This window comes from Mobula hypostoma, chromosome 6, assembly GCF_963921235.1.
Source record: "Mobula hypostoma chromosome 6, sMobHyp1.1, whole genome shotgun sequence".
Lineage (NCBI taxonomy): Eukaryota > Metazoa > Chordata > Chondrichthyes > Myliobatiformes > Myliobatidae > Mobula > Mobula hypostoma.
Genome location: NC_086102.1, coordinates 60,982,738 through 60,996,451, shown reverse-complemented (window position 1 = coordinate 60,996,451; position 13,714 = coordinate 60,982,738). Strand labels below are relative to the sequence as shown.

The 13,714-nt window shown below is 39.5% G+C and overlaps 2 protein-coding genes across 7 annotated transcripts in view; one reads left to right on the top strand and one right to left on the bottom strand.

The window, feature by feature from the left end:
* The window catches only part of pdk3a (pyruvate dehydrogenase kinase, isozyme 3a), a 141,781-nt gene that overhangs the window by 26,525 nt on the left and 101,542 nt on the right, over positions 1–13,714 (bottom strand). Inside the window, exons 13-14 of one of the 4 annotated variants that reach the window (XM_063050879.1) lie at positions 9,881–9,983; positions 5,071–5,673 (exon numbers count right to left, since the gene is read on the bottom strand). In XM_063050879.1, the coding sequence (XP_062906949.1) occupies positions 5,617–5,673; positions 9,881–9,983 (160 nt within the window). In that variant the 3' untranslated portion in view covers positions 5,071–5,616. Of the gene's footprint in view, positions 1–5,070; positions 5,674–9,880; positions 9,984–13,714 lie in introns of those variants that run through there. The other 3 variants (XM_063050876.1, XM_063050877.1, XM_063050878.1) reach the window with 3 other exon arrangements.
* The window catches only part of pcyt1ba (phosphate cytidylyltransferase 1B, choline a), an 82,314-nt gene that overhangs the window by 66,351 nt on the left and 2,249 nt on the right, over positions 1–13,714 (top strand). For 2 of the 3 annotated variants that reach the window (XM_063050881.1, XM_063050882.1), the window contains exons 5-7: positions 3,918–3,996; positions 6,031–6,173; positions 10,732–10,920. In XM_063050881.1, coding sequence (XP_062906951.1) covers positions 3,918–3,996; positions 6,031–6,173; positions 10,732–10,920 — 411 coding nt within the window. The remainder of the gene's footprint in view (positions 1–3,917; positions 3,997–6,030; positions 6,174–10,731; positions 10,921–13,714) is intronic. The other variant, XM_063050883.1, reaches the window with a different exon arrangement.

Sequence of the window (13,714 nt, the reverse complement as noted above, 5' to 3'; positions counted from 1 at the left end):
CTAAAATTGGATGTATCAGTATCACAGTGGAGTAGAAGGAATTACAGAGATATGCGAAAGGAATTAGCCAAAGTTGATTGGAAGGGGCTACTAGCAGAGATGATGGTGCAACAGCAATGACTGGAGTTTCTGGGGACAATTTTAAGGCACAGGATAGAAACATATGAAAGATGAAGTATTCTAAAGGGAGAGTGATGCAACTGAGCTGAAAAGGGAAGTCAAAGACAGCATAAAAGGAAAAGGGAGGGCATATAACATAGCAAAAATTAGTGGAAAGTTAGAGGATTGGGAAGCTTTTAAAAACCAACTCAAGGCAACTAATAAAGCCATTAAGAGCGAAAAGATGAAATATAAGGGTAAGCTAGCCGATAATATAAAAGAGGATACCGAAAGAATTTTTACAGGTATATAAAGAGCAAAGGAGAGGCAAGAGTGGATATTGGACCACTGGAAAATGACACTGGAAAGGTAGTAATGGGGAACAAAAAGATTGCAGACAAAATTAATAAGTATTTTGTGTCAGTCTTCGCTGTGGAAGACACTAGCAAGATGCCAGAAATTTGAGTGTCAGGTGGCAGAAGTGAGTGTAGTTGCAATTACTAAGGAGAAGGTGTTTGGAAAGCTGAAAAATCTGAAGGTAGATAAGTCACCTGGACCAGAGAGACTACACCCAGGGTTCTGAAAGAGGTGGCTGAAGAGATTTTGGAGGCATTAGAAATGACCTTTCAAGAATCACTAAATTTTGGAATGGTTCCTGAGGACTGGGAAATAGCAAATGGTACTCCGCACTTTAAGAAGGGAGGAAGGCAGAAGAAAGGAAATTATAAGCTAGTTAGCCTGATGTCAGTGGTTGGGAAGATTTTGGAGTCCATTATTAAGGATGAGGTTTCAGGGTACTTGGAGGCACATGATAAAATAGGCCATGGTCAGCCTATAAGGGGACATCTTGCCTGACGAATTTGTTGGAATTCATTGAGGAAATAACAGGCAGGATAGACAAAAGAGAATCAGTAGATTTGTTTATGCGGATTTTTAGAAGGCCTTAACAAGGTGCCACACATGAGACTGCTTAGAGGATTGGCTGACGGGCAGGAGGCCAAGAGTGGGAATAAAGTGGTCTATTCTGGTCGGCTTCCGATGATTAGTGGAGTTCCACAGGGGTCGGTATTGGGATCGCTTCTTTTCACGTTATATGTCAATGACTTGCATGATGAAATTGGCTTTGTGGCCAAGTTTGCAGACAATATGAAGATAGGCGGAGGGGCAGTCAGCATTGAGGAAGCTGGGTGTCCGCAGAAGGACTTTGACAGATTGGGAGGATGGGCAAAGTGGCATCTGGAATACAGTGAAGGGAGTGCATGATTATGATCACTTCGGTAGAATGAGTAAAGGCGTGGACTACTTTCTAAATCAAGAGAAAATTCAAAAGTCAGAGGTGCAAAGAGACTTCATGGAGGATTCCCTAACTTGCAGGTTGAGTGGGTGGTGAGGAAGGCAAATGCAATGTTAGCATTCATTTTGAGAGGACTATGATACAAAAGGAAGGATATAATGCTGAGGCTTTATAAGGCATTGGTCAGACCACACTTGGATTATTGTGAGCAGGTTTGGACCCCTTATTTAAGAAAAGATGGGCTGGCATTGGAGAGGGTCCAGAGAAGGTTTGCGAGAATTATTCTGGAAACAAAAGGGTTAACGTATGAGGTGCGTTTGATATCTCTGTGCATGTATTAGCTGCCATTTTGAAGAATTGGGGGGCAGGTTCTCATTGCAACCTATTGTATGTTGAAAGGCCTGGAGTGGATGTGGACAGGATGTTTTCTATAGTGGGGGAGTTTAGGACCAGAGAGCACAGCCTCAGAATAGAGGGATGTCCATTTAGAACAAAGATGAAGAAAAAATTCTTTTGCCAGAGGGTGGTGAATCGGTGGAATTCATTGGCATAGGTGGCTGTGCAGGCCAATACATAGGGTGTATTTAAGGCTGAGGTTGACAGGTTTTTGATTAATCAGGGCGTCAAAGGTTATGGAGAGGGAGATTGGGGTTGAGATAGTAATAAATCAGCCATGATGGAATAGTGGAGCAGACTTGATGGGTCAAATAGCCTAATTCTGCTCCTATGTCTTATGGTCTTAACTGATCATTACATTTGGAAATGATCATCATCACCATAAATGAAGGTTGACTTCTTGCTTTGAGGTTCACTTTTAGCACTTACTTGCAAAATAACTTGACCCAGGCAAAGGGTAGATTTTAAAAGCAGTGTCTTTTTATTAATTGTAAATGTTCCCCACCCTTATCCCCCCCAAACACTTATCATTCACTACCTACTCTACCACACTTTCTGCTCCGAACTTTAGCTTATCTCAAGTCTTCAGTGCTTCCTTCCCACAACTACTGATTTTCCTCCAAAGACTCACTATTCTCGTCCATTTTATCAGTAGTCTAAATAACTTGCCTGCCTTCCGGAAGGCAGCGTGTTTCCTGCTCATCAATGCTAAACAGACTCCCGCATTTAGTCATCATCAACACATCATCTCATTTTCTTCCTCCTATGGGATCCAATAATGCACATTTTTATATGCTGGACATGATTGTTGGGTTCTTATATAGATAGCAACCTGTTTAGTTGACACCATTGTCTTTTATCTATGTTACAAACATGGAATTTCCTGAGAGAAATCAGAAATCTGTGAAGGAAATCTGAAATAAGATCTGCAGATAGTGGAAACATTAAGCAGGTTAAACAGTATCTGTGAAAACGTTAAATGTGTCAGATTCTGATAAAGGATTCTAGACCTGAAATGTTAACTCTTTCTTTTATCAACAATGCTGCCTGACCAGTTTGAGTGTTCCTAGAATGTTCTGTTTTTAAGGAACTAAGGACCATCATTGATCCTTGATCCGTTGAAAGAGTGGTGGAGGGAAAATGATGGAATCAATGCTCTCTACAAAAAGTATCTATGTCAGTGAAAGTAGCTTGAGAGCAGAGTTTCAGAGGGTTTGTCACATGGATCAAAGAAGAGGCAGAAATTCTTTTATTAAAATTGTACATGTTCCTTTCCTGTGTACACCCACACACGCTGAAATGAAGTGTGTGGTATTAATCAACAGAGTCATTCATCAAAAAATTCACTGTTTTCAAAACCCAGCCAGTGGCCAGCATTTTCTTAGCAATATTCAGCACTTTCTCATATCAATGCATATTGAGCACTTTCCCCTCAGTTCTCGGAAACTCAATCACATTGCAATGTAAAGATTCCAAGGCTTGCACAGGATTCTTGTGAGATCATGTTAGTTTAAAGGCCCTTTCATTAATCAGTGGAAATGGAGCTGAAGGGTCTGATGTATTCCATTGCTGTACAAGACTAAGAGGTGACGTGGTGATGGTATATAAGATTATGACAGGCAGAGAGAAAGGGTAGCCAGAATCTAATTTTCCATGCTAGGACTGTCCAAAACTAGAGGGCACAGGAATAAGGTCAGAGGGAAGAGGTTTAGAGGGCATCTAAGAGGCAAATGCTTCCATATGAAAGGTAGTTGGCATCTAGAATGAGCTTTGAGAGGTGATGGTGGAAGCAAGAATAGCAGCAACATTTAAGAGGAAAAGAACAGGGAATTGAACAAGCAAGACATAGAGGGAAATGGAACTCATGCAAGCAAGTGGGATTAGAAGAGACGGGCATGATGTTTGGCAGAGATACAATATGCCAAAAGGCCCGTTTCCATGCTATGGCTCTTGAGGGTGTCCTTAGTACAGGCCACTTCACCTGAACAGGGAAAACAATCACCTTCTTTGTCAGGCAGGAAAAACACAAAAACCAGTCCTATGGCTCAGGGTACATATGAATCTTAAGAATTTGTGTAACTGATCTGAAATTATTAATATTCCAACTTGTAACTAAACTCTCTTTTAGATTGATTTTGTGGCACATGATGATATTCCATATTCCTCTGCTGGGTCGGATGATGTCTATAAACACATTAAGGAAGCTGGTATGTTGATGACAAAACTTACTATATGATAATGGATGAAATCAAATATGCATTGGGAATACTTATTCGGGTACTTGCCTTGCTGCAATTGTTCATCACACATGGTACAATGCCAGCTTGTATTTATATACATCTTCAACATAGATGGTATAAAATATTTTACAGAAATGGGAATTAAGCTAGGAAGGGAAGGAAGATGGGAACCAAGTTTAGGAGAGGTGGTGGAGATTGAGGTGGAGGGCTTTAGAGAATTCCAATGAAAACATGGCCCTCGTGTAGAAAAGTCTCAAGTCAAATGTATAAAGAGTTGGAATTTTTGCAGATGTTGGGGATTATCAAGACTGGTGAAGTCAAGGAAAGTTTTAACCTGTGGATGGAATGTACAAGGCACTGGTGAATTGGAAACAGATGCAACTCAACAAAGACAGGAATGATGATAAGGCAGCTTAGTAAGATTCAGGCACCGGAATTTGATTTATGACATTCTACAGGACTCATGTAAGTCATGTTATTTGGAAGTCAGAAAATCAACTGTTCTACAGAAAAGGGACTTGAGAAATAATTCTAAAACAGAAAAATAAAGGTTTGAGGAATGGTTCCAGAACAAAAAAAAAGGCTTGGGGAATTGTTCTGAATCAGGTGGGATCTGATGGGGTTCTAGAGCAGAAAAGACTCGAGGAATGATTCTAGGACATGAAAATTGAGGCCTGAGGAATGGTTCTAGAACAGAAGGGGGCTCAAGGAATGAGTCCAGAACAGAAAAATAATGTTTTGAGGAATGAGCCCAGAACAGGAAAAGAATGTTTTGAGGAATTGTTCTAGAATATAAAACAAAGAATGTTTTGAGGAATTGTTCTAGAGTGGTTTTAGAACAGGGAAAAATAAAGGTTTGAAGAATGGTTCTAGAACAGAAAAATAAAGGTTTGAGTGACTGGCTCTGGAACAGAAAAGGGCCTGAGTGTAAGTATAGTGAATAGGGGAGAGAATGCTCTAACGGGATGATTCCGATGGGGGAAAATAGGGGATCAGAAGCTCCACTCAGGGAGGTCATCTTGTTTAACCGGATGCTGTAGCCTAGGTGAAGAGTTCAAACCAGAGGAAGGTGGTTGGTCTAGTGCTATATATGTAGACATGGAAACTGACCCCATATCTACAGGAATTGTCAATAAAATTGAGTACATACGAGAGGTGTTGGGGGAAGCAAGAATGATGTATTAGAGCAGAAAAAAATCTGGGTGTGAACCATGGAGGAGGAATGTTGCAGACAGTTGTTTGCCTGATTTTACTGAAAACAAAGGAAATCAAGGAGCATGAAGATATTCATATTCAGAGAGAAAATGACACAAGTGTTTTATTACTGCAGTCTTACCAATATGGAGGGGCCAGAACTCTGAATGAATTGAAAGATTGAGCTTTGTAAGCACATTGCACTTTACATTTTATTCCATTTTAAGGACATTGGATTTGTTTTCCAGATTATTTCTATTTCCACCTCTCCCTTTTCTCCTCCAAAATATTCCTGTGTACATTTTGCAAATGACTGACTGATCAGGAGAATTAAAACCTTTGGTTGATGGCATTGTCTGTTGATGCAGCTCTATTCAACCAGCAGAGGGCACATTAACATTGTATTAGATGCCAAGGCGCTCGCATGTAATCCTTGGGTAAGCGAACCTGCTGGAGGTACCACAGACAGTTATATACTTACAAAAACACATGCAACAGAACAAAACCCTGTGAGATACATCCAAACATTGCAAGATACAGAGCTCATACATAGCATCTGTGCATTTTATTTACCACACAGTATGAGGATAGTAATCATTTGATTTTAAAAAGATAAATAAATCTCCATCTACATAAAATCTTTTACAGTCTCAGAATTTCAAAAAGCTTTATTGCAATTAAGTGCTTTCAGAGTAGTAACAGTTTTGAAATTAAATCTTGGTACACTCCAATATAGTGTAAGACTGGTAAATAATGTGTTTTAATGCTTTTTATTGACATTGCAAATTATGCCTTCATTTTTTTTAGGTATGTTTGTTCCCACACAAAGAACAGAAGGTATTTCTACCTCTGACCTAATCACCAGAATTGTACGAGATTATGATGTTTATGCCCGACGTAACCTCCAGAGAGGTTACACAGCCAAAGAGCTTAACGTTAGTTTCATAAATGTGAGTCTCCTATTCTTGTGACCTTTCATACCATGAGAATGCTATTGTACAAAGTTCTAAATAAATGCTGGCTTTGTCTAGCTCGACTCGAAGGGATTGCTTACAATGCAAATTGCTCTGCAGCAAAGATCCAGTATTGCTGGGCAACAGACTCCCTGTTAGCAATAATAAAACACTGTTCTGCCTGCTCACACATTCTGATGAATGGCTCCATGACTTCATGTTATCACACTAAAGAAAGTAAAATAACTTGCTGTCAATGAACAATGCTGTTTAATTTGGGTAATGTGGTGTGAGTTCTGATCAAATTTTCTTCCAGTTTGTTGTCATTTAATTTTGATTTCTCCCTGCTTCCCTTGCTGGTGTTGCTGTTACGTCTTCCATTTGAGTCTGTCATTGCTGAGTCACCGTTTTACTTGTGTAGCTGTCAATGCAATTTCTAAACTGACCAGGATGTTCAGCCAATTTATCCCCTTCGGTATCTGTAATTGTTTTGTTCCAAGCACCATTCCAATTAATAGGCTACAAATCATGGCTTTACCTGGCAAGATTCAGCAACAGCTATGTACTCTTATGGTGTTTGGGGTGGGGATATGGAGAGGGCAGGAAGACAAGCACAATAGCAGTTGGAAGATGTTTACTCATTTATAAAGCATCACTAGCTATGCCAGCATGCACTTTCCCATTCCTAATTTTCCTAAAGAAAATCTGGCAAGGGGTTAATGAGTTATTAAAGTCATGTGATACTTTTTCAAGAGGAAATTAGCTTATTCCACCCCAGCAGCAATCAAGTATTCCCAAGAATATTATTGTATCTGTAACAAAACTTAAGAGTGTGTTCTTATGCACCTGCTGCCGTTGTCCTTCCCAAATCTCATAGGTTTGGAAAGTGCTTTTGAAAACATAACTACAGTACCTTTAGTAGATGGTGCGTACTTCAACCACTGTCTATCAGAAGTGGAGAGGCACCTGTTTAGGTTTTTGGATGAAGTGCCAATCAAGTAAGCTGTTTTGTCCAAGATATAGTAGACTTTCTGGAATATTGTTAGGACTGCATTGTTAGGGTTACTGTATGAGGAACATCTGACAACTCTTGGGCTGTATTCCCTGGAGTTCAGGAGAATGAGGGGGGATCTCATAGCAACATTCCAAATGTTAAAAGGCCTGAACAGATTAGATGTGGCAAAGTTATTTCCCATGGTAGGGGAGTCCAGGACAAAAGGGCACGACTTCAGGATTAAAGGACATCCATTTGGAACAGAGATGCAGAGAAATTACTTTAGTCAGACGGTGGTAAACCTTTGAAATTTGTTGCCAGGAGAGGCTGTGGAGGCCAAGTCATTTGGTTTATTTAAGGCAGAGATAGATAGGTTCTTGATTAGCCAGGGCATCAAAGGGTAAAGGGAGAAGGCAGGGGAGTTAGGAATGACTGGAAGAATTGGATCAGCCCATGATTGAATGGCAGAGCAGATTCGATGGGCTGAATGGCCTACTTCTGCTCCTATATCTTATGGTCTTATGCATTCTTCCAGGCAGGTGGAGAGCATTCCATCAGGCTCTTGATCTTTGCTTTGTAGACCATGGAAAGACATTGACAGTCAGGAGGTGAGGCCCTTGATGCGGGATACTCAGCCTTGGACCTGCTCTTTCAGCAGTTCAAGATTACTGACTAAGTTCAGCTAGGGATGGGTAATAAATGATGGCCTCATCTAGGGTGCCCACATTATATGTTTTTTAAATCCACAGTAAGTAATGTATTTGGTTTGTGCAGATTTGCATTTGTTCTGGGTAATCTTTTTGTATAGTAGGGGAATTAAGGGTTATGGGGAAAAGGCAGGTAGGTGGAGATGAGTCCATGGCCAGATCAGCCACGATGTTACTGAATGGCGGGGCAGGCTTCATGGTCCGGATGGCCTACTCCTGCTCCTATTTCTTACGTTCTTATGTTCTAATCCCTAGCACATCGATGGTGATGGTATAGGGGGCTTAGCACTTGAGTACAACAGGAAGCATTATCTTATGAACAACTGAAAAGTTAAACCTGCGTTCTTCCATTTAATGGGTGATCACATGAAATATACAAGATCCTGAGAGGGCAGAGTGTTTTGCTGTCCGGACACAATTGGCAGTTTTCCACTGTGTAGTTGTACAGAACAGCTGTAGCACATATCTAGTGCTTCCGATTGTTCATTATATCATTACAAATGAACTAAATTGGCCGGCTGGTGGCACAATGACATCGGTGCTGGACCCGGGAGCGGAGGTTCCCGGGTTCGAAACCAATCGGGTCCGCTCCCGAGCACGCTTTCCATCCATGCTGGGTTGAGTGTCGAGATCGCAAGTCGACCTCGTAAAATAAAGGGAAAAATACTGTGAAAATGTCTGTGTGAGGAGTGGCTCGCCACACAGTCTCTCTCTCTCTCTCGCTCCGCATCTTGTCAAAAGCCATGAAAAGACATCAGCATGGACGCACGCACACGCAGACGCACAGACTCGCAGGCACACGCCAAAAATAAACAACAAACAAATGAACTAAATTGCCTAAGCAGTGGCCTGTCATTGTGGGGACTTCGGGAGGAAGTGGAAAGGAACGATCCACTTGACACTAAGTGGAAGATGGTTCAAAACATTTCAGCCAACATTTGGCCCTCACGTGTTGGATTCTGTTGATGCAGGTCATTCTTTGAAGAGTGAAAGTGTAAGAAGGTTTTGGCACTTTCTGCTACTTTCAAATTCTACAAGCAATTTCTAAAATGTCATTTCCCACCATATGAACAGTCAGTGATTTAAGCTGCAAACATTTTAACTGATTAGTTGATGTTCTATATATATATATATATATATATATATATTTAAAAAATCAGCATTTCTCAATTGGGCTGGAAGTTATCTGTGTCAGATGATCAGATTAAAGGACTGTAACTCCTGAAGCAAAGCAAATAATTAACTCCTTTCTCTTACTATTACTTATGTTCAAACTCATAACTTCCACTGTTTATAATGGTCATAAAATTTGTTTGATGACTGTCATAATATTACCCTGTTTCCTCAAAGAAACTTTGAGGCCTATCCAATTATTATTGTATGTTACGATTTTCTTCAAAACTGGCACTGTTTGCAAGGGGAAGGATGTCCATTCTGCAACATTAACTGATTATCCTGGAATATTCCTGGCCCCTTATGAACTGTAGTTGGTTGGCCCAATTTGCAGTGAAGTGTATTGCCAAATTGATATACTGTTAAAAAGTTTGACAATGGATTCAAAAAGCTAAACTCTTCTGCCTAAAACCTTAAAGGAGAAACATTCCAAAATCAATGCCTCAATTCAAGTGAAATTATCTAACCCTGTACCCATTCACCTACTAGGTCGATGTCTTTTTGAACCCTTTGCACCTATGTACATATATCTCATTGTGCCTTCTGACCAAGCCATCTGCAAACTTAGTGAACTGGGTATAGGAACAAATATAAATTTAATATTCAGTGTAAAGCTAGTTCCCTAATATATACCTTTATTCACTTGTTATGTCCACCTTTTAGACTTTTTTTTATACTTGTTAAGTCTTTGGAATATTTTCAGTTTTTGGTCAACTGTTGCCGGATTTTTAGTTTAGTGCTGATGTGTAAGAGTAGGGTGCTATCACATTGGGCTTGGTCCTTCATCGCAGTTCAGGAATTGTGATAATGCTGAGACCATCAACACTCACCATCTTAATGAAGGGTATCTGAGAGCAGCTGCTGGAGCATGCACATGCAGTGAGATCCAAGGTTGCGACTGTTCCACCACAGGAGGCATCATTGCAAGCTTCTCTGCAAAAACAATAGAATCATGGAGTTAAAGAGAACTTCAAGCATTTCCCAACTATTGTGAATGTAGAAAAGGCTTTGAAATGTTCTGCCTTGTTGATTGAGTGTTAGTTGGTGTCTGCTAACTTTCCTTACCCAAGAAAAATAATAGTCAGGAACATTTCAAAATTACATGGATATAAGTCAACAATTTTTTTGTTCAAATTGGTAATTTATCTACTATAATACAATTAACTATGTATAAAAGTGCTTAATATTTGTGATACCCTGATTTGCTGTCTGAGCACAATGTGATTCACTGCTCAGTCTATGCAATGGTGTTATTATACTGTATGTGAAATTCCACTGAACTGATATCTTGAACCAACATGACCAGGAACGGTTAAATTATGCACAAAGACCCATAGGTCTTTGAAGACAGCTTTCACTTGGATTGGCAGTGTGTGGTATTGCCTCACTGCTGACAACGTAAAATGTGCCTAGTTCTGAATCATTTGTTGTTTAAAACCTAAGCATTTATTAGAGGGAATTGGCAGGATACTGTCAGCAGGGAGTTATCACTGGCTGGGCCCAGAAAGATCTCCTCACTGCTCTGCTATGGTACTGCTTAAGGACCAGGAGAGGTTTGGTGAGGTGTTGATGCAAGATTTTCTTTACTTAAAAAAAAATACAAAGCTTACACCATTTCATCTCCATTTATCTTGCTTTCAGTCATTGACCTGAACAATTTGCTTTCTCCCCCCCTTATCAGGAAAAGAAGTATCGTTTCCAAAACCAGGTTGACAAAATGAAAGAAAAAGTGAAAAATGTAGAAGAAAAATCAAAAGAATTTGTTTACAAAGTAGAGGAAAAAAGCCATGACCTTATACAAAAATGGGAAGAGAAATCACGAGAATTTATTGGAAACTTTTTAGAGCTGTTTGGACCAGATGGAGCTTGGGTATGTTTTTAAAGAATATCTTCCAAAAATATTCACAGGTTCAATATTACAAATATGTTATTAAATGCAATTATCTCGGCCTAGCTAATATCTTTACAATTTCTGACTCAAAAACTGCCAAACAAGCTCTCCTGAGGTAGATTTATTTTATGACCAAATACCATTATTAACATTTTTATTTAGTAATGCACTCTAAGTTCTAGACTGCTAAAATAGTAGGACTGAGTTAGCCACCAGGTAATTGGTTTCACTGGGATTTAGTGGAGTAGATTTTACCCTCTGTATTTATGGAATTTCTTTCCTTTATTCTATTGGAGGCTTTTAGAGCACAGATTCAATATTAAAATGTGGTTCTGGATAATAGAGAGCAAAGACCTTATTTAACATTGGCAAAAAAAAGCATAAACACGTGTTGTTTGGCGTAAAAGAAATCTAGTTATAGCACTTTCAAGTCACAGGATTGCTATCAACTGGAGGTTTCATGTTCTGCGCCAGAAATAAGCAGTGAATATTGCTTGTCTTGCAGAAGCAGACTTTAAATCCATCAATTCCTATTCAGGAGCAATTAAGAGTAGAGTAATTTTAGACAAAAGAGGAGAAAATACATTAAGTAAATATCATTCATAAAAATACAAAATTGCATTCCTTTTCTAAAAGGTGGATGAAGACTTTTAAACAAATATTTATGTTATTAATTTGTCTCATTTTTGAAGCATTGCTCGTTAGTTTCAACAAAGAGTACAAGGTCATTATCTTGTGTAGAGATTTCATGTGCGTTTGGAAATTGGAATGACACATGGTGTCATGGGCTTCCTCCAAGTACTCGTTAAGTTTGCACTGAAGTCACAGAAACCAGAAATGTTCCAGGTTTTGTTCTTGGTTAATTTTGAATTAACTGATCACTAATAGAGAGAGGGAAATTGTTCATTTTTGATTATTCTGCAGTTGTACTCCCTAAATAAGAGTATAATCATGGTGGGTGAGGATATTGTTGACCTTTACTACATTAATCTGCTACTTAGGCTGAGATCTGAATCACAATACTGAACCTGGTTCCTGTGGAGTCTGGTTAATACTTTACAGACTGAGTGAGGTGTGAAAAGAAACAAATACAAGATGGGAGAAAAATTGTGCATCTTGAATAAAAAAAATTTTTAAAAATCACCTTGATGATCATCTTGCAAGGTGTGTTGTATCAGTCAAATGTGATTTTCCATTAGCAAATAGTGAAATATTGACTCGAAAAATTACCAAACAAAGAAGGAAAGCTAATTCGTCCAGGACACAGTGTGCAATCTCATTTAGAACATCGGACAGTACAGCACAGAAATAGATTCTTCAGTCTGCAATATCGTGCCAAACTAATTAAATTAATAATGAAATAGCCAACCAAACTAATACCTTCTGCCTATACAATGTCCTCCTATTTTCTTCACATTCATGTATCTATCAAAGAACCTCTTAAACAGTCCACACCACCACCCCAGGCAGTGCATTCCAGGAACACGCCCATTCGTTCGTCATGTGCCATGTCCAGACACATACCATTCTGTAAAAAGAAACTTAACCCACATGTCTCCCTTAAACTCACCCCATCACCTTACTGCATGCCCTCTCAATATTAGACATATTAACCATGGGGAAAAGATATCGGCTATCTATTCTATCTATGCCTTTCATAATCTTATAAACTTCTAACAGCTCTCCCCTCTGCCTCTCCAGAAAACAAACAAGTTTGCCCAACCTCTCCTTATAGCACGTGCCCTCTAATCCAGGTGACATCTTTGTAAACCTCTTCTGTACTCTCTCCAAACCCATGATTTCCTTCCTCTAATGGGACAACCAAAACTTCATGCGATATTTCAGTTTTGTTATGTTCCAAGCTCAAGATTCAAGTTTATTTATCACATGTACATTGAAACAGTGAAATGCGTCATTTGTGTTAACCAACACACCCACCTGAGGGTGTGCTGGGCAGCCTGCAAGTGCTCTTGAATTAATTTCCTCGACTAATAAAGGCAAAGATGTCTTATGCCTTCTCACCCACCTTATCAACCTGTGTAGCCCCTTTCATGGCGCTATGAACTTGCACCCCAAGATCCTTCTGCTCATCAATGCTGCTCATCAAAGGGTCTTACTCTTAGCAGTACTCTCTGAAGGTGTAACACTTCACATTTGGCCAGTTTAAACTCCATCTGCTATTTTCCACCCATATCTACAATTCATCTACATCCTACTGTATTCTTTGCAGTCTTCTATATTTTCCAAAACACCACTATCCTTTGTATCATCTGTAAATTCACTAACCCACCCAACCACATTTTTGTACAGGTTACTTGTTGATGTTACAAACAGCAGAAGTCCAGGTATGGATTCCAGTGGAACACCGCCAGTCACAAATCATCCAGAATAAGTCCCATCAACCACTATACTCCATCTTCTATGGGCAAGCCAATTCTGAGTACAGATAGTTAATCCACTGTGAACCCTATGCAGCATAATCTTCTAGATGAACCTTCCATGACCGGCATTATCAAGCACCTGCCTTACTAAAATCCATAGACAACATCCACAGCTCAACCTTCAGCATTCACCTTCATCAACCTCTTCGAAAATCAAGTTCATAAGTTTCTTCAAGAATTGGAAATCCTGTTGGCCTCAACTTTGTTCTTGGTCGAGTAAATCAAACTGACTGGCATTAATACCAAGAGTGTGGTGCTTATTTTTGTACATGTCTTTATTATCGAGCTATTAGCTGAAAGACTCAATTCTGCTTGTGGCTGCACAAATCAAC